Below are 20785 nucleotides of genomic sequence, written 5' to 3'. Positions count from 1 at the left end.
TGTATTTATACTTGCATGTAAATAGTCCCAGTTAACCAAACTTTGTGGTATATAAAAATCAGAGACAAATAAACAGACTTGATGCAAGATTTATTGAATATGATTTGGTAGGATATAGGAGAGCACTGTGGAAGCCTTCAGGAATGCAGGGCTCTCCACTTGTCCAGAGGACCACGATTGGGGATATATTTGACACCACAGCCATCAGGAATGAGCCGCTTCTCAGCAACCATGTCTTCAAACTCATCTGCATTAAACTTGGTGAAACCCCACTTTTTTGAGATATGGATCTGGAAGGAAATGGAAAAATAAACTCAGTGAGGAGGACCAGAGCAAGAAAGCAGAACTTAAATACCACTACCTACCTTTTGGCGCCCAGGGAACTTGAACTTGGCTCTACGCAGAGCCTCAATCACGTGTTCCTTATTCTGCAGCTTGGTACGGATGGACATGATGACCTGGCCAATGTGAACCCTGGCCACTGTGCCCTGGGGCTTCCCAAAGGCACCACGCATACCTGTCTGGAGCCTAGATCAGGGACAGCATTGTGATCAGACTCGATTATTCAACTGCCAGAAAATTGTTTCCAAGGTCCCTTGAGAACCCATACAAACAGGTTACATACACTACCAAGGAGCCTGCTGTTTGCAACCATTGTACACCTGATGTCCCCATTGGGAAAGGGACTTGGATCGGCTTAATTAGCTGCACACACACACACAAACCCCTCGAGATACTGCGGTAGAGTGGTGGTCTTTAATCACTTGAGGATCAAAGGCAGGCAGATCTCAAGAGTTCAAGATCAGCCTAGTGTACACAGTTCCAGGACAGCCAGGGCCAGAGAAACCCTGTCGCAAAACCAAAACACCAGCTTACCTGTCAGCCCCAGCACAAGACAACATCTTGTTGATACGAATGACATGGAAAGGGTGGAGCCTCACCCGGATATGAAAACCATCCTTGCCACAACTCTTTACCATGTATTTGTTGGCACAAATACGAGCAGCCTCCAATGCTGAATGGGGAAACAAAAGCAGTGAAACAGGGTGCTATAGAAGCAGGAGGAGCCAAATTATTGGTAAATTACTATAACCATGTAAAGAGTGTATACAAGAAAAAGTGCCAATTAAAAAAAAAAGGGGTCTCACCTTCAGAAGAAAGTTGTTCATATTCATCTGACACCATGTGGCCACAAAGTGGGAATTCATCCACTTTCGCTTTCTTTCGTCCCAAGTCAAAGATTCGGATCTTAGCATCTAAAAAACATGTGATATAGTGCCCAAGAAGCGGAAACTAAACACTGATGAAGTTGGTAGTTTGTCACTACTTACCAGGTACACCACGGCAGAAACGAGACTTTGGGTATGGCTTGTTCTTACAATATCGGTAACTACAGAAAGGAAAAAAGGTTAAGAATGACAACAGGGCCAGCTCTGAATTCAGTTTTTATGAAGGGGAAACTGAATCTAAGGCAACTTAACAGATTACCTAAATTAAAAAAAAAATCAAGTACCAATATCACCCTCTAGCCAGAATGGGATGAGATATCAATTTTCAGAGCATGTAACAGAAGACCCGCCTTAGCCACGTGAAGAGAATATGGCTCCCTCTTTAGGACACGCGGCTAGGCGGCGCCTACTGGTTGGTCAGCCCTTGGTGTCCAGTTAAAACCATAAAGCTCAAGGCCCGGAAAAAAGATGAACACAAAAGTCATCAAGAAGGTATGGTAGGCTTTACGAGGCAAATGGGTTAGATGCATACACGCATGTTTCTAGTTCTATCCAAGCACTTTATCTAGTCCTAGGTAAATTCAGCCACAGCTTCAACAAAACTCCCAGTAAAAGAAAACCCAGGGTCAGTATTTACTTCGGGGGTCACTGATTAGCGGAGAATCTACCCACAAAAAATGGCCTTTTCAAAGAAATGCAATTTCCCTCCCTTTTCACAGTAGGAAAATTGAAGGGGTCAGCACTTACCACCGGGCGGGGCGGCGGCCCATGATGACAATAGGATCGTCGGTGGCTGTAATGAAACAGTCAAAATAAGAATACAGAGACAGAATAAGTGTAAAACTCCCAAAGAAAAATGATGCGACCACCGTAAAAGCACGAGGAACTGAACACACTCACCGAGCCGGAGTAAAAGAGACGCTCCCACGCTTGCGCATGCCTTATATAGGCGGCCTATCTTCCAGCATAAGAACCATAGAGTCCCAGCCAGGGGGTGGTGTCGACGCTCTATCAGACGCTAGGATCATAGATGCAGCGGTGCTCTGCGCATGTGTACCAGGCGGGACTGAAACAAGCACAGAGCGTATTGGTGACTAGATACCGGAATAGGGAGCCGGGTGCTGGCGAATGGGATTTTGACACATAGGCAAGAAGACTCAGCTTCCGCCTGGCCATATTGGGCGGGGAGCCATTGACATGTTTTGTGATAAAGAATGACTGCCAATATTCTAAGACTTGAAAAGAGGAGTCTTTTTCAGTGAAAGTGGACGGTCACAGAGATGTTCCCTTGCCTACAGGGCTCTAGATTACTGGATCAGGCCTTCCTAAAGTCTATAGGAAATAGCGCGAACGCTCCATGTTAGGGACTCTGGAGTCCCTTTGTCACCTGGGAGGTTGGAGACCCACCCACAAAGCTCCTACCCACTTCGAAGAGCCAACAAAGAGCACCGTGATAGGCGCTTGATTGCTTTCAGGAGACCAATTAAAATCGTCCATAGGCGGTCGCTGTCCTTATCGCTAGTTGGGCCCACCCCACTCTAATTCTCCGGAAAAGATGTGTTCTTAGGAAGATTCGAGACTGGGCAAAGATGATGGCGTTACCACTATTTCCTGCTAGCCAGAGGAGGGTCTCAATGCCTTGGGCCACGCCCTAGTAGGAGTCGGAGTTCCTTTGCTCCAGGTCCAAAAAATAATAAAGTGTAGCATACCTCTTCTTTTCACCATGAAGAATTCAAAATGTACATCTGTGGGTGTCTAGAAGAATTGGCAGATAACCACTAACTACTCTCCCATATAAGGTCTCTAGGGAGACACCAGAATAGGAATACTGTTCTGACCTAGAAGCACGTGTTTGAGCATCATCAGTCACTCAGACACTTTGAATTTGTGGCTCTAATATCACTTTAGGGAGACATGATAGGGACAGCACTGTAGAGAAAGCTATTCGCTTTTCTATAAGTATAGGGACCAGGAGCCTTCCCTTCCTAGAGTTCCCATGGTTACACGGGCCCAGCTTGTTCCAACACTTTTAAGATTCTCAGCCACAACCTAGAGCTACTAAATTGCTTCCCTGTGACACTTATCCAGTTCCTGTAGGCTTCTGTACAGTAGTAGTCTCCCCACAAGACAGCTCTGTCCTGCCAGTCCCCTTGCCCTGATTGGTATTTGTGCAGTTGTAGAAGTTGCTGATTTTTTTTTTTTTTTTAAGCTGGAGAGAGATAAATGAGAATCTAGGTTTGGTTTTTTTGTTTTGTTTTGCTTTTCTGTTTTTTTATTTTTGGTGTCTTTGGCTGGCCTGACCAGGATGACATCAGATTCACAGTGACCAGATTCTGCCTCCACAATGCTAAATCTAAAGTTATGTGCCACCACACCCTATCTGGACCTAGCATCTTACTGCTGTAGGAAGAGATGATCTCTGTTACCCACAGATAATCAAACTTTTTCCTTTTCCCTTGCCATTCTTCTGCAACTCAATCTGGGCTTTCCTTGGCTTAGGTTCACTCAGGATGGACTGCCCTCAGTTGTTTTCCAACTGCTGTGTGGCAGGTAGCATCAAGGTTAGTGCCCTCCACATGAATGACACTTCTAGTCTTTGATATTTTATTTTTTAGATTTATTTTAAACATTTAAACATAGTCTATATATTTTGACCACTTTTTAATTAAACATTTATTTCTCGAGACAGGATCTGATTGTGTCACCCTAGGCAACCTGAAATTCATTATGTGTATCAGGATTGCCTTCACTTGACAGAGATCCACCTGACTATGTGTGTAGAGTGTTGGGATCAAAGACCTGTGCCACCACAGACAGTCATATATTTATATGCATATGAGTGTTTTGCATGCATTCATGTAAGTGTATGGCATACAAATCTGAAGCTGGCAGAAGAGAGAAAAGGGTGTTAGATCACCTAGAACTGGAGTTACTGCCAGCTGTGAGCCTCCCTGTGGGTGCTAGGAACCAATCTCAGATCCTGTGCAAAAACAAGTTCTCTTACAGCTAACCCATATCTTCAGCCCTTAAATGTATTTATTTTATGTGTATGAATGTTTGACACTGCCTGACTACTGCTTTGCAAATCTTGATCCCCAGGAACACAGACTCCCAGGTCTCTCCTGCATGAGGATGTTTGTACTACATGAGATATGCTCTCAGACAGAGTACAGGGCAGAGTGTCTTTCAGTTCTTTGAGACACAGCCAGATTCATAACATGAGCACACTCAGAGTTGTTTTGTCTTCCAGGTGGATATGACCTACTTTTATCATGCTTTGATTAGAAAGTAGGGAGCAGGGTAATAGCAAGGAACCAGGCTTCTCCTGTATGGGATGATCACAGAGAACCAGGGTCAGGAGTTCAGTTTACCTTCTCACATTTTGCTTGGTGAATTTATCATGAGGCCCCTTCATGGGCCTCTCTGTAAATAGGCATGGTTTTGACAGGTGCTAGCTGGCACTTGGTTCATGTACCCATGCTAGCATATTAGTTGCTCCTTCCTACTCTAATTTCTCTATCTAGGTCTCCAGTAGAGATGGAGCCACGTGGAACATCGTGGAAGGCTCTCAGAGAACAGGGTCTCCAGAAACTGCTCCCAGTGTGTTCCAGGACACTGTAGGACCCTAAGGGTCCTGGTGAGCTATAAATGCTGTAGCCCCACTGCTTCAGTGAGCTCTACTGAAGGCAACAACCCCCTGTCCTTATGGGGATGAATGGGGTTTTGAGCACAGTGCCTGGGCTGTCAGGCTGACTAAGGAAGGAGAAATGGTCAGCTGGGCCTGCCCCTTTGTAACGAGAATTGTGGTTTCTTTAAAACCCCAGCTATATTGTGTGAATATGGTTTTGTTTTAATCCCAGGTATGGGATAGGGGGCTGCTTCAGAATGTCCACAGCTACTGTGATTGTCTCGTGCTCTAGGAGGGGCATGGTTTTTGCAGATAGCATATATAGTATATGTTTGGGACTCTGAAGACTCTTAAGAGGGTATAAATGCAAGAGCTCCAAGCAGATTGTGGTGGCTACTGCTCCCCTTCCTGCTGCTTTTTCTAGTGCTATGGCTGTTGCTATGGATTGCTGATTTGCTGGTTGGAGATACCATAACTGTGGAGATTGTCTTGCCCCAAGGAGCCTGACACACCCATCAGCAGGAAGTAGTCTGAAGAGGTCTATGTCCCCTTTCCCCTCTAAGCTTCTTTCTCTCCTACCTAGTATTGGGGTTTGGAAGGGTGGTAGACACAAAAACCTAACAAAGTAGCCCAAAAAGTACACCTACACCCCCTTGCCTTGCCCTGCCCTGAGTCCAGCCTGAACTTGCAGTCTCTGGGCCCTGCTTCCAGCTGGAGTTAACAAGCCCATTTCTCTTCTTGGCCTCACTGGGTGGGAGATCAGGCTGTGAAGGGCATTTGGTCACATGACCTTGGCTTCTGTGACCTGTTAGCCAACAGAGCCAGGCATGAAATCAGCTGTGGTTGTGCATATCCACCCCACTTCAGATTCTAAGCCATGTGGCCTGGCTGAGCAGTCAGCTGAAGAGGTCACGAATGTGAACCTGGCCTGCCTCTTCCTGGTAGCCTCTAAGACCTCCTGTATTTCCTCTACAGTTGGGTCTTTTCCAGAATGGTATGCATGGGGCTGGAGAGATGGCTCAGTGTTTAAGAGTACTTGCTCCTCTTCCACAAGACCGGGAATTGATCCATATTATGGTGTCTCACAACCCTCTAACTCTAGACCCAGGAGATCCAATGCCCCATTCTGGCTTCTGTAGGCACCAGACATGGACGTGGTGCACAGACATACATGCAGGCAGACGCTTATGTGCATAAAATAGTTGATTCTTTTTAAAGGACCTATTAAGGGTGGTAGACATATTTGTGGGTGTCATATACCTGACTCCTGGCCAGTACTGGGCACCCATCTCTTCTTTTTGCCTCCCTGGCCAGATATCTTCCAGTTCCCTGCCTGGAGCCTCTGAACAGGTATACTCAGAAGCCGGCCCCATCCCCAGTCAGCCATCTTCTGCTCACTCCCCTACAGCCCCAGGTGTCTCAGTCCCGTGTGTGTGTGTGTGTGTGTGTGTGTGTGTGTGTGTGTGTGTGTGTGTGTGTGTGATGTAGAGGCAAGGAGACAGGAGCCCCTGCTTAACCCAACTCAGCCTTGGACAGTGACTCCCCTCAGTAACTTTGCCAGGCCTTGGCTTGAGAAGAGAATGTGAAGGTGAACTTGTGTAGGCAGAACTGGTGCTAGGACCAAATAAGAGGCTCAGGGAGATTTGGAGGCATGGGTGTCCCAGGTTGCAGAATCCTAGCTATGTAGAAGGGGAAGCTGTCTCATCCCTCTGGACTTGCCTTTGCTACCTTTTGTCCCCTGTGCGGGTGGGTAGCTTCTGAAGGCTCCCAGAGTGTTGGCTCCTTCTCTATCCTGGCTGTTGAACAATACCAAGGGAATGAATACTAAGGAAAGGACTTTATTTACTTGTGTCTGCCTGTCTCCTGAGGAGTGTTCTAGGAACAGCTATCCCCAGACGAGACACATGTTTGTACTAGGTGTAGAAAATCTGGGTCCAGAGGTTGGAATGATGGCTCAGTGACTGCTCTTCAAGAAGTCCTGAGTTCAACTCCCAGCAACCACCTGGTGGCTTACAACCATCAGAAATGGAACCTGATGCCCTCTTCTGGTGTGTCTTAAGACAGCTACAGTGTACCATACACATTAAATAAATAAATAGATAAATAAACAGATAAGTAATAAATAAATAAATAAATATTTTTTAAAAAAGAAAGTCTGGGTCCAGCACTAAAATAAAATAAAAGGTGATAATCTAGTCCCATTTTTGTTCTCAGGTGCCCTATTCTCTCTCAACACTTGTGTTCTCTTTCAGAAGAGATGCTACCAATTGGGGATTGTGGATCGATTTATACAGTATTTGCCTAGCAGTCACAAATCTCTCAATTCCATTCCTAGTACTTAATATTCTGGGTATTATGACACACAGATGTAATCCCAGTTCTTGGACAGTTTAAGCAGGAAGATCAGGAGTTCTAGGTCACTCTTGGCTGTACAAGGTCAGCTTGAGGTTTATGAGACCCTTATCTAAAACAAAACAAACAGATGCCAGGTGGTCACTCCCTAGCAGGTGCCCTCCTAGTACAAACTCTGACTTTGTCACATTGAAGTCAAGCACAAGAACTCTTTGGCTAGCCTCCTTCTATGTGTTACATCATGGATATATACTGTGCTTGCCTTTCTCTACAGGTCACAGGCCTTCTTGGACCTCTTCTCACACTGTCAATTCTGCTATGCTCCCTACCCCTGTACCCACTGTTTGGCTTCTTCCTTCTCATATGGGGTAGCACAGTAATGGTAACTGTGCACATTTCACTTCCACAGGCTGTATTTACATGGTTGTAGAGGGAGAGAATTGGGAGGCTGATCAATGTCTGGCACAGCCTCTTATTGACACTGGGCAACTATATATATACACCCTGCTGTATCTCTATAGGTTAGAAGAGTTCAGAGGGAGGGGTGTGGAGTCCTAGGTTAATCTTTTTTTTTAAAGATTTATTTATTCATTTTATATATAACAAGTATTCTGTAGCTGTCTTCGGACACACCATATCCCATTACAGATGGTTGTGAGCCACCATGTGGTCGCTGGGAATTGAACTCAGGACCTCTGGAAGAGCAGTCAGTGCTCTTAACCACTGAGCCATCTCTCCAGCCCCATCCTAGCTTAATCTTAAGTCTTGACCACTGGTAACTGAACTTTTAGGAAGTAAGCTCACAGCTGCCCCTTAGGTCTTGGAAAGTGGGTTCTGGGGCCTTACAGAGCTTTCATAAGCCTCATCGCAAAACACTTAGCTCATCTCTAGGCACTCATGTGCTGTTCTGAGGTACCAGAACCCTTAGGATTCAATGGAACATGGAGTTGCAACCTCAGAGCTCTTAAAAGCCCTGGAGGTTGAAGACCAAGCCAAAATAAGGAGCTTTGTGAATCTGAGAACCCAGGTAGGTTTCTAGGGAGCCCTAGAGAAGGCTCAGGGCCCTCAGGAGCCCTTTTATTAATTTTTATGTACATTAAGTATTTGCCTGCATATACATATGTACACCATATACATGCCTGGTGCCTGTGGAGGCCAGAAGTTATCAGAGTCTTCAAAATTGGAATTTCAGATGGTTATAAACAACTATGTACATGCTGTGACCAGAACTCAGATCCTTTAGAAGAACAGTCAATGCTCTTAACCCCAGAGCTACATCTTCAGCCCTCAGGGACTTTCTATTTGATCCTTGGCCATGAATGAACCTGGGGGCTCTTGAGGGAATGAATAAATACATGAAAATTGGGGATATAGCAAGGTCATTGTTTCCTTACTCCATTCCAGAAAGCATAAAATTGTCACTTAGACACATACACAGCTGTTATATTCTACCTACCTGCAACAGATTTGGTACCTGAAGTGGAGGTTGAGCCCCTTTGTTCTAAAGCCCAAAAGCAATTCCTACCTACCCTTGGGCTTTTCTGAACCTAGATCCTCTCCTGTGTCCCTTCTCCCCTCACCACCTACTGCCTCATAGCTTTGGGAAGTCAACCTTGATACTACCACAGGATCCAGTGCAGGTGTTATACCCTATCTGCTTCTACCTGGTCCTCATCAGATTTAGTCCAATAGGTATCCCAAACTCTCATTAAGTCTTTTATCAGTGTACTGTCTAAGCAGTTGCTGAAGAAGGAGGCTGTCACCATGTTCTTCTAAGGTGCTGTTGGGAAATTGCCTACTTATTCTCACATCCCATCTACAGAATTGATGACAGAACTTGCACACCCTTGGGATTGACTTATAAAAGTAGCATGTTTACCACCTATAATGGATCACTGTGCAGCTAGGGCCAGACTTCAGTACTTTACATTGGAACAAAGATGGAAAGGACCAGAAGGCAGTAGACTGGTTTATAAACGCAGTGGTGGGGTGCTGGGGAAGCAGTCAGGTGGAAATTGTTTGCAAGAAGAGAAACTTAGGTATGAGTAGTTAAAAAAAAAAACAACACCCCTCCCCCCAAAACTACAAAACAGAAAAACAACTCATTCTTTTGAAAACAATGCACAGGGTCTCATTGAGTTGCCCAGGCTGGCTTCTATCTTGCCATCCCTATTTCCATATCTAGAGTACTGGATTGAGGATATGCATCATTTCCTTCTATTTTTTTTTTAAACACCATTGGTTTTCTGGATCATTTCTGAGACTGTCTCCTGAGTCACAGAATCACAGGCTGGTCTAGAACCTACTAATATACCTGAGAATGACCTGGCACTTCTGATTCTGTTCTTCTGGACACACACACACACACACACACACACACATAAACGGCTAAGGACTAAACCCAGGGCCTTGTGCTTGCAAGTTTCAGGACAGCCTAAACTTAGTGAAGGAGTTGGGAAAAAAAATAACTAAATCCTCAACCCCATATTTACTTATTTTAAGAATTTATGGGGGCTGGAGAGATGACTCAGTGCTTAAGAGCACTGGCTTCTCCTAAAGAGGTGCTGAGTTCAATTCCCAGCACCAACATGGTAGTTCACAATCACCTATAATAGGATCTGATGCCCTTTTCTGACATACAGATATACATGCAGACAGAGTACTCATACATAATCACATTTTTAAAAAGTGTCTCCCTATGTACTTCTGGCTGTGCTCCTAACCGCTGAGCCATCTCTCCAGCCCCCATGTGCTGGGAATAAAGGCATGTACCATTACTCCCTTTTATGGTTTGTATAGGTTCAGGCCAGGGAGTGGCACTATTAGAAGATGTGGCTCTGTTGGAGGTCACTGTGGGTGTGGGCTTTAAGCTTCTCATGCTAGCTGCCTGAAAGTTAGTATTCTGCTAGCAGCATTCAGATGAAGATGCAGAACTCTCACCTCCTCCTGTACCATGCCTGCCTGGATGCCTTGGTGATACCGGACTGGACCTCTGAACTTGTAAATTGGCTCCAATTAAATGTTGTCTTTATGTAAGAGTTGCCTTAGTCATGGTGTCTGTTCACAGCAGTAAAACCCTAAGACAGAAGTTGGTCCCAGGGACTGGGGTTTTGCTGTGATAGGCCTGACCATGTTTTTGTTTGAAAGAATGTGGATTTTGGGGTTTTGGATTTGGAAAGGGATGGAATGGCTTTAAATGGGGCTTAATGGGATATCCTAATAGGACTATGGAAGACTTTGTTACTGAAGGTGATTTGAACTGTGCAAACCTGGCCCAAGTGGTGAATTTCAATATGTGGCCTAGGACTGTTTTTGTTTTATTTGGTAAAGAATTTGGCTACTCTTTTCTCTTGTCTGAAGAATCTGCCTAGACTAAGGTGAAGAGACTCAGATTAATCATATTGACAAAGGAAGTCTCAGAAACGTCCATCACAGACTTTGTTCTCTGGTTAAGTCTTATGAAAAGCATTTTAAACAAGCATAGCAAGCTAAGAAAGGAAAAAAACAAAAATTTATAGTTTAAGAATTAAAGGGGCATGAGGAAGTGAAATGGAGTCTAATCCTGTATTCCAGGAGATGGCAGATTAAAGGAGTGAGACCTTGTGATAAGATCCTAACCAGCTAAATTTAAATCAAGGCATGGTGGTACAAGCCTTTAATCCCAGGAGGCAAAGACATGCAGATCTCAAGAGCACATTATAAGTGAAGTAAAATTTAAATCCAGGATTGGTGGACCACAACTTTAATCCCAGTGTTTAGGAGACAGGTTTGCAGATCTCTGAGTTCAGGTTCAAAGTCAGTCTACAGAGCAAGTTTCAGGACAGCCTAAACTTAGTGAAGGAGTTGGAAAACAGAAAGTTGGTGATAATGTAATGAAATAAAGGGGCCATGTTCCAGCCTTAGCAAGCAGAAGAACTTGGCAGCTTTGGCCATGTGGCTCTGGCTTTTAAGTCAAGAACAGAAGGTACTACTGAGACAATTTAACGCTGGTTAGCTGGAGCTAAGAAATTAGCGACGATTAAGAGACCAGCATCACTAAGATAAAATCTTCTGGGAACTGTTTTCTGAGAGCACAGAGAAGCTGTATTCCAGACATAGCCAAGGTTGTACCTCTTGTGGCAGCTGTACTTGGTAATGTGTAAGAGTCACCCAGGTGGTACTGGTTTTGAAGCATGAAGGAGTCATGAAGAACAACTGAGGCTTGGGACTGTGAGAGACCATGGAAGGCCATTGGTGAAAGTGCAGTCTCAGTTGTAGTTGAGAACACAGGACAAAAGGGGTCATGCAAAGGAGTTGAGGCTTGACAACATGAAGAGAGCCTATGAGAGGCTATTGATGAAACCTAGTTGCATCAGAAGAAACCAGTGTATTGGAGATGCAAGTACCATGGGATGATCACCAAGAACAGCAACAGCAGCAGAGTTTTGGTTGTTTTTGAGATATTTTAATGATTAAAATTTTTCCTATGTACAGCTATTTGTTTTCATATATGTTTATAATACCTAACCATACATGTTTAGTACACACAGAAGTCAGAAGAGGGTATTAGCTCCCAAGAATGGAGCTGCAGACTGTTTATGAACTACCATGTGAATGTTGGGAACTAAACCCAGGTCCTCTGAAAGAGCAAAAAGCATTCTTTTTTTAAAAAAAGATTTATTTATTCATTATATATAAGCACACTGTAGCTGTCTTCAGATACACCAGAAGAGGGCATCAGATCCCATTACAGATGGCTGTGAGCCACCATATAGTTGCTGGGAGTTGAACTCAGGACCTCTGGAAGAACAGTCAGTGCTTTTAACCACTGAGCCATCTCTCCAGCCCACAAGTACTCTTAACCACTGAGTTATTATCGCTGCACCCAGAATTTAATTTTTTAAATTTTCATTTTGAGACACTATTCTGGAACTCCAATATGTAGATCAGGGTACTCTTAAATTCAAAGAGATCCTTCTGTTTCTGCCTTTAAACGCAGGGATTAAAGGTGTGTAGCACCATGCCTGGGTAAAAAACTTTTTAATATTATATAATATGGATCCAAGATAGAAAACTGTTGGGATAATCATTCACGTTTGAAGGTGTATATGTCTTCCCTCACCTACCTAAGGTACCTCCTGACTTGTTTAGGGGATAGGGAGGACTTCTGGCTGGAGAGGGAGACTCTGGGAAAGTCAAAGGTGGGAAATTTGGAACATATGAGACTAAGGAGAGGTAATGAGCTACATGGCAAAATATAGAAAGGTGTTAAATTAAGAGCTGGGGGCTGGAAAGATGGCTCAGTGGTCAAGAGCACTGACTGCTCTTCCAGAGGTTCAGAGTTCAATTCCCAGCAAGCACAGGTGGCTCACAACCATCTGTAATAGAATTGATGCCCTCTTCTTCTGTGTCTGAAGACAGCAACAGTGTACTCATATGCATAAAATAGTAAATATAAAAAAATAATAGTAAGGAAGCTAAGGCTAAGCTTTCATAATAAAAGGTCTCTATGTCATTATTGGAAACTGGTGACAAACAGACAGCTTGCTTACATCTGGCACCCTACAGAAGTGCCAGATCCCAATAAGACCTTTCGTTAATATGAAAGCTTGGCCTTAACTTAAGCTTGCTCCCAACTAGCTCTTATAATTTAAATTAACCCATTTATACTAATCTATGTTCTGCCACATGACTCATAACCAATCCTCAGTACCAGTCACCTATTTCTTCTTCCATGTCTGGCTGACCTCCAGCCTCTGATTCCCAGAGTCCCTCTCTCTGCCCAGAAGTTCCACCATTCAACTCTTTATTAAAACGATCAGTAGGTACCTTAGGCAGATAGGGAAGGACAAAAAACATTTAAACACAATTTACAGAAAAATCATCTCCAAAGAAAACTTAAAAACTAAGCAAGAACAGGCAAAGAATTAGGATACCCATGAGTGCCCTGTGGTCTTGGAATCAACTACCATCCCACCAATCCCAGGAGCTGAATAACAATGTACTGGCATGATGCCTCATTTCTCTTTTCTATCCTTGTAATCTTAGATGTTGGTGTTAGCCTCTCTTGACTAAAGTATCTGCATGTGTTGTCATATATGCAGTTTTGCCTACATTTCCCATAGGCTTATCCACACATTTGATTACATGGTAGTTTTTTTCTAAGTGGTTATAAGTATTTCAGGGAATTAGCCCAGGGGAAAAAAACTCTAAACCAAAACATAGACTTATCTATGGGTAGCATTTGATTCCTTCCCCAAGACCAAGCACAACCAAAGGTAAAAGCCACATGGATTTTTTGAGACCTAAAACCAAGGACCTGTGCGATGGCAGCCCAGATACTACTACCCCAGTAGGAAGAACCAACAAGGTAAAAATAAACATGTTTATTATTGTGTCCAGGAAAGCAAAGCCAGGGTGGCCTTTGTTAATACTCCCTGAAAAGGTGACAATAAACAGGCATGCATGACAACTACCCTGACACCAATAAGTTTTCCTCTAATGAAGTGAGGTCCTCCCCACCAGATCCCCGTACCCCTAAGAGTCAGAGGCAATAAGGCTAGGAGACTCCAGAAGAAGGTACATTTGGACCTGCTGGGCTGTGGAAGGCCAGAATTTGCTGCTTCCTTGGCAAGATGAGGTGGGAGACAAGCATTGCCCTAGGCTAGGCCCTGTACCCCCTAACTAAAACACACAAAAAAGCCCCTACCCACCCCACCCCAAGCAAACACTGCTAAGGCAATCAGCCAAAACTCCTGTTAAGAGCTGCTCTGAAACCAGTACACTTAGGGATCCATCCAGAAGGGGTTGCCTTCTTCAGCTTGTATGGAATAGTAAACAAAGAGCAGAAAGGCAGCAAAGACCAGGAAGAGTAACAGCTGGCCCCAGAGTGGGACCCGTCGATCCTGGCTCAGAGCAGTAGCAGAGGCCTGCTTTTCTGGCCGAATGGCACGTCGGGTAAGCCATGAAGAGGGAGAAGATGAAGAGGAGGACACAGAAGAGGTGGAGGAAGTAGGATAATATGATAAGCCCAGGGAGCTCCTGGAGACATTGGAAATGGGGCGGTAGTGTGCGATGCTCTGGTAGGCACTGTCTCGGCCATAGATGGGGCGTTCCCTGTAGCAAAAGAAGGGGACAGGTAGGCAGGAGAATCTGAGCCTCAAATTTGTTCCCGTCCCTACATGTGTTCACTACTCACCTATCCTTGCCTTCCTCTTCTGAAGAAGAGAAAATATCATCACGCACCTGCTGGATAATTAGGATTAGAAATGGGAAAGAATGGTTTCCCCAGATGTCTATGGCTAGCCTACTCTAATCACATCGTAGGAGCCAGAAAATTGCACCCCCAACTATTCTGGGTCCATGCCTTCTTTATCTGTGGGGCCTTGCCACTCAGTTAATAACCCTGTCGTCTTTGTCCCAGCATCCTTTTATTCCCCAGGACTCTCAGGAGGCTTAAGCCTACATCCTAGAGTGCAGGAGCTGTTAAATATGTTCTGATCAAAAAAGTTTGTAGGCTGGAGACATGGTTCAGTGGTTAAGAGCACCTATTATTTTTCCTAGATACCTGAGGTCAATTTCGAGCACTCACATCAGGCAGTTTATAACTACCTGTACCTCTAAGGGGAATCTGACAACTCTGGCTTCTGCAGGGACCAGTACTCATGAATAATACCCACAGACAAATACATGTAGTGAGAATTTTGGAATTTTGGTTTAAGACAACAGAAATATTGTAAGAATATTTTTGTTTTAATCCTAGGCACGGAATATAGAGCTGCTTCACAGCAGCTGGCTATGATTTGCTTCATGCTTTTAGCAAAGACGTGGTTTTTGTGAGTTGCAGATAGTTTCTGCAATTTTGTGACATTTGGAATTCTGAGAATTTTTCAGAGGATATGTAAATACTATAGCCCTTATAGGTGGGGTTGGTTGCAGTTTGTTAATAGCTGGAGTCAAAGAAGAAGCAGGAAGAAAGAAATTAGATTCAGGAATCTTTATCTCTCCCTCCCCTCTATCCTTCTTTCTTTCCTACTAATGATTGGGAGTGAAACTGGTGGGGACACCCACAAACTAAAAAAAATTGACTACACATATGTATAATTAAATCTTTAAAAAATGCCCAAAGCCCATAGGTAAATGCTCTTCCACTGAGCTATATATATCTCCATGCCCAAATCTAAATAGAACTTTTGACCCAGAAGCTGTATGCTGACCCTAACCATATGTGAAGGCCTGAGATCCACTCTCTGCACCTAGTATCTCCTTGGAATATCCAAACCTAGAATTCCCTAAGGCTGTACCCCAGGTATGCCTGCCAGCCAACTCACCTGGTGATGGAAGGTATCAGCATCTACAAATGAGGTCCCTGGCTGGCAGAAGCTCTTGGACATGCCCACAGATTCCGGCTCCCCATATGTCCTGGTAGTCAAATAACTCTCCTCATAGTAGTCATCATTATAGTCTTGGGGGAAGAAAATAGTACAGGAAAAAGTGGTGCCCCTTACCTGGCCTCTTACTATAAACCCCTCTCCCCCAGTCTGTGTGTGTGCTGTGCCAGTTTCTCCCCTTTGGAGCCACTGAGACCTGATACAAGGGGGTGAGGTCTGGGGTTCCCCTGTGCCCAAGTCCCTGAAGCATGGGATAAAGACATCGGTGCCTACCCCACACCTGCCTTACCCTTGCTCTGGTAAAGTAAGGCGTCCTCTTTTTTAGGCAGATCGTACATGTCTGAGTCCACGGAGGCTGAATCCAAGTCTGCATGTGTAGGAGGAGGTACAGGACCATTCGGTCTCCAGGTTTCCCCCTACTCCCTCAGTAGCTTCAGCCACACCCTCCCTCCCTAAGCCTTGTGCCCCAAACTGCTCTTTGGGGCTCTGCGGTTGGGGCCTCACCTGAGAGCCTATAGGAGAATGAAGACGATGACGAGTTGGGGGGCGAGAGCCTCCTTCTCTGGGTCTCGTACTCGAAGATTTTCTTTTCGTAGAGCTTTCGAGTGGAGCCTGCCCAGACAGGGTGTGAAGCGGTCAGGAGGCGCGATCAGAGCACCCCAAGAGCACAAGGGAACGTGGGGAGGGAACCTAAGGGGAGGAGCAGGTGGGGAGAACGCTCAGGGAGGAGCGCGGGAAAGCGGGGGGGGGGGGGGGAATCAAGAGAGGTTCTGAGCGCCACCAGCAGCAGCATACCCACAATAGGCCCATGCGGGATGTTATACTGGCGTAGCACTGCGGCCAGTTCAGTATCGGACAAAACTGCATAGTCGTCCATGGCAGACACTGCCGGCACCTGGAAGCGGTGTTGAACGCCAGGGGCGGCCAGGACCTATAGACAGGGCCCAAGAAAAGACAGCTCCGAGCCTGGCAGAGGAAGTGCCAGTGCCTCAAGAGCGGCTGTGGACGCGTCACGTCGCCGTCACGTTGCGTCACAGCCACGGCTACGCCGGTTGCGCGCGCTCCTCAGGGCAGGCCCAAACCCGCCAGAACCGCCTGTGCAGACCAGTCAAGCAAAGGGAACAGGCTGGGCTAGCAAATACAAACGTCACGTTTGTGTGAAACTGGCGTTAACAGGAAGAGGGAGGGACTTTCAGGGGAGCTTGTGGGCCGGCGGATGAGACTTCCTTTGAGAACTAGGCCGCCGAGGGGCGGAGCTAGCTAGACTCACCAGAGGGTGTAGGCACAGCTTGCTAGAGGTGCTACAAGTGCTCTTCTCAGCAGGCCAAAGCCGGCTTGTTATTTCCCAAGCTGTGGGATCTCACATGCCTTTGTTACTGGCGTCATCCTGATTTCCAGTGCCTAGGGTTCTCAGCCACAGTCTGGTCCACAGCAATGCGAAGAGTCCAATCCTGAGAGGGAACCCTTCCAGAGCTCCTGACGCTGCTGCAAGCTCTTTGTGTGCACAAGTGCTGTCAGACAGGGCTCTCATCACCCAACATAGCCACCCACCGACCCCTGGCACTCCCAACCCATCTCCGATGGTCTTCCCAGTCTTCATGGCCCTGACCTGCACAGGCCCATTCCCACCGTTGTCTTCTCTGCCGTCTAGTTGCATTCGGGAGGAAATGGGGCCAGCACTGGGCCAAGAGGCCGCCAGCACTTTAGGATCAAGCAGCTTTCCAAAGGTCCAGGCTATGCCAATAGGCACAATCAGAGGGTGCCTGCCTCGTGATGCATGTAGATGGGTACACCTTGTACCTGCCTAACTCACCGTTCCATCCACCTTGGGCCCTAAAGAGTTCTGGGGAGAGAGGTCTTCTCTGGCAGAGTAGAATAGTCTCTAAGCTTGGTGTATCCTTAGAGGCCTAGACAGTGTGCAAAACCTAGATAGAACAGTATTTCTCAACTTTCTTAATGTTGTGACCCTTTAATACTGTTCCTGAAGTTGTGGTGACGTCCCAACCATACAATTATTGTGTTGTACTTTATAAGTGTAATTTCATTATTGCTATAAATTATAATGTAGTTATTTGATATGAAGGATATTTAATATGTGAGACCCAAAGGAACAGCGACCCAGAGGTTCAAAACTGCTGGCCTAGAGGCAAACCATAGGAACTGACAGATGTTTACTAAGGATCTGGATCAGAGAAAGGTTTCCTTGAAGAGTGATCATGACCATTATATTCAACACAAAGTCATATGGATCTAGGAAAGCTGCCCTTTATTGGAGAGATCTAGAAGAAGGGGTACATGTAGAAAAGGTGTGTGGGATGCCTAATCTCTTAAATCAGTGGTTCTCAACCTTCTTAATGCTGTGACCTTTGTTATAACCACAACAGTTCCTTATGTTGTGGTGACTCCCAATCATAAAAAAAATTATTTTTGTTGCTACTTTATAATGGTCATTTTTGCTACTCTTATGAGTTATAATGTAAATACTTTTGGAGATAGAGGTTTCCCAGAGGGGTTGCAACCCACAAGTTGTCTTAAATGATAGTGATAGTGAATAATCTGGTCAGTTCTAGGCAGGCCTGATGAGAGTTTAGTGAAGGTCACTGGCCAGTTCTCTATGGAAGTTTAAAGTAGGCAACGGTGAGGTTGAGCCTGGCTTTGATCACATACAAAGTGCTTAATGAAGAAAAGTTGCTATTGGATGGGTTAAAAAAACAGTACCCTCTGTCCCTGGAAATGGAGTTGTATGAATCTCTAGAAAAATACTGTGTTAAGAAAAGACAGGAGTGTGTGTGTGTGTGTGTGTGTGTGTGTGTGTGTGCGAGAGAGAGAGAGAGAGAGAGAGAGAGAGAGAGAGAGAAACAGACAGACAGACAGCTAGACAGACACACAGAGAGGCACAGGCATTCTGCCCATTAAGTGGATACTTCATGAATTGTTTTTTAGTTTTGGCAAAATCAGATTTTCCAGCATCCCCCTCCCCCGTGCTGGCCCCTCTCCCAGAGGCCTCTGCAAACAGAATGAATGCTCAGTACTCCCCTCCCCCATACAGAATCAAGTTGCTTCCTTATGAGGTCAAGGAATTTTAGGTTTGCCTTCTCCCTAAGGAACACCCTCTGCACCTGCTTCAGCACTCTGCTTCCTAATCCCCCTTCTATCCTACTATAAGATCCTATTACAGATGTTACCAAGAAGCTGTACTGTGGTCTTCTTACACATACTGCTGATGACCTATACCTTACATTTAGCTTCATTACAGTATAGCTCCCTTCTCTATCATTCAATAGAAAAATCAGGATCCCAGAGTTTAAAGAGGTTGTTGCAACAGCTTTAAGTTGAGTGATTCATGGAAAAGAAATATTCTTCCCTAGGAAGAATCTAGGTGCTGCAAGACTGGCTTTATACCCCAATCAGAATTCTTCAGGGGGCTAGAAGGATGTGTATAGGGCATTCTGTAGGTCTCTGGGAAATTCTGAGAAGGGGTAGCCCTTGGCAGGTGAGGCTAATTGGGGAAAAAAATTCTTGGAAGCAACCTGTTCTAAGAAGAAAAACATTGTTAGTCCTGTAATTCCACCCAACACTCAGCATTTTGAGGCATGAAAATTGAAAGTTTAAGGCCTGCATGAGCTTCAGGGTGAATTCAAGGCCACACTGGGTAACTTAATGAGACACTGTCTCAAAATCAAAAGTAAAATGGGGACTTGGGATGTAGTTATTTTGGTGGTAGAGTGCTTTGCTGACATGCATTCCATTTTAGATTCAACCTCCAGAAACCGCTATCTCTCCAAAAGTTGTTAGAAAAGTTTTACATGAAAACAAAGAAGAATATGTTTTAACGTATGCTTTTTTAAATATTTATTTATTTTTATTTATATGAGTACACTGCATGTCTTCAGACACACACCAAAAGAGTGCATCAGATTCCATTACAGATGGTTGTGAGACACTATGTGGTTGCTGGGAATTGAACTTAGGACCTCTGGAAGAGCAGTCAGTGCTCTTAACCACTGAGCCATCTCTCCAGCCCATCTTATGCTTTTTTTAAAACCAAGAAACAGTTAATCCTAAGATTAATCTTCATAGATGATAGACTTGAAAGAAGTTGGGGTCACCAACTTCTTGTGTTTTCAGTATGTGTTCACTGAGAGGGGAAATAGAGAGAGTTCTAGTGAAGTGTAGTCAGGTGGGGGGTTATCCTGAAATACCACTACATATTTACCACTTCACCCATGCTTCTTCCATCTTCCTACCCATTGATCTGATTACCATATCTGTGGGTAAATGGGTTTCTCCTCTAAAAGGACAGTTGTTTTCATGAACTCTGGTGGAGCCACCTCATGAACCTGAAATCAGGCCACTAATTTAGCAAATAATGATAATCCATTGGCCTCCCTAGTAGAGGTTTCACACTAGACAGAACAGTAGGAGACCTTAGTCCTATTTGGAGGCCAGAATGTAAAATGTCATTGCCAGCAGAGCCAACAAAGGTAGCAAGGGATGCCTGCACCCCAGAGAAGGCCCTAGTACTTTGCTCTTTAAGTTAAACTACAGATCACCAAATTGACTTTGCAGATGTGGTCAAACTCCCCGACTCACTTTTCCATCTTTGTTATTGTTTGCTTGTTTAAGACAGGGTTTCTCTGTTGTGTAACCCTGGCTGTCCTCGAACTCACTCTGTAGACCAGACTGACCTCAGACTTACAGAGATCCTACTGCCTCTGCCTTCAGAGTGCTGGGATTAAAGGCATGTGCCATGACTGTCCATTCTTTCCCATTCCTTCCTTCCTTCCATTCTCTTCTTTCTTCCCTTGTAGCTTGCCCTTCCCTTCCTCACATTTTCTTCTTACTGTGTAACCTATGTTGACTTGGAATCTTGTCTCAGCCTCCAGAGTGCAAGAATTCCAGGTTCCTCCTCCTCCTCCTCCTCCTCCTCCTTCTTCTTCCTCCTCCTCCTCCTCCTTCTTTTTGATAATATAGAATAGAAAAAGAAATCAAACAGGCCTGACATTCCAGCACTTGGGAGGCAGAAATAAGGGTGATTGCCACTTCAAAGCCCAGTTTGGGTGTTACATAGTGATTTCCTACTTAGCCTGAGCTACAGGGTGAAACCTAGTCCCCCCCCCCCATACACAGGAATATATTGTAAGTTGTAAGAAAAACCTCATTTGCAATATCTATTTCAGTTGTGTGTGTATATACTGGCATGATGT

General features: G+C 44.9%; 2 protein-coding genes across 4 annotated transcripts; both read right to left on the bottom strand.

Annotated features, from left to right (window-relative positions):
* Positions 1–71: 71 nt before the first annotated feature.
* Positions 72–2148, bottom strand: RPL10 (ribosomal protein L10). The gene is made up of 7 exons (XM_080910348.1): positions 2130–2148; positions 1977–2022; positions 1332–1390; positions 1149–1256; positions 877–1015; positions 366–528; positions 72–290 (listed from the first exon to the last, which is right to left on the bottom strand). The coding sequence occupies exons 2-7, from the start codon at positions 1997–1999 to the stop codon at positions 138–140; spliced, it is 645 nt and encodes a 214-aa protein (XP_080766474.1). The 5' UTR covers positions 2000–2022; positions 2130–2148; the 3' UTR covers positions 72–137.
* Positions 2149–13925: 11777 nt separating this feature from the next.
* Positions 13926–16572, bottom strand: EMD (emerin). Of its 3 annotated transcripts, none has more exons than XM_080911073.1 (6): positions 16374–16572; positions 16083–16190; positions 15868–15945; positions 15519–15652; positions 14387–14436; positions 13926–14304 (listed from the first exon to the last, which is right to left on the bottom strand). In XM_080911073.1, the coding sequence occupies exons 1-6, from the start codon at positions 16453–16455 to the stop codon at positions 13974–13976; spliced, it is 783 nt and encodes a 260-aa protein (XP_080767199.1). In that variant the 5' UTR covers positions 16456–16572; the 3' UTR covers positions 13926–13973. The 3 variants fall into 3 exon arrangements, with proteins under 3 accessions (XP_080767199.1, XP_080767200.1, XP_080767201.1); XM_080911074.1 differs by having other exon boundaries at positions 14387–14433; XM_080911075.1 differs by lacking the exon at positions 14387–14436.
* Between the last annotated feature and the right edge of the window lie 4213 nt (positions 16573–20785).

The sequence above is a fragment of the Micromys minutus genome (assembly GCF_963924665.1).
Source record: "Micromys minutus genome assembly, chromosome: X".
Classification (NCBI taxonomy): Eukaryota; Metazoa; Chordata; class Mammalia; order Rodentia; family Muridae; genus Micromys; species Micromys minutus.
This window is presented reverse-complemented; position numbering and strand designations above follow the sequence as displayed.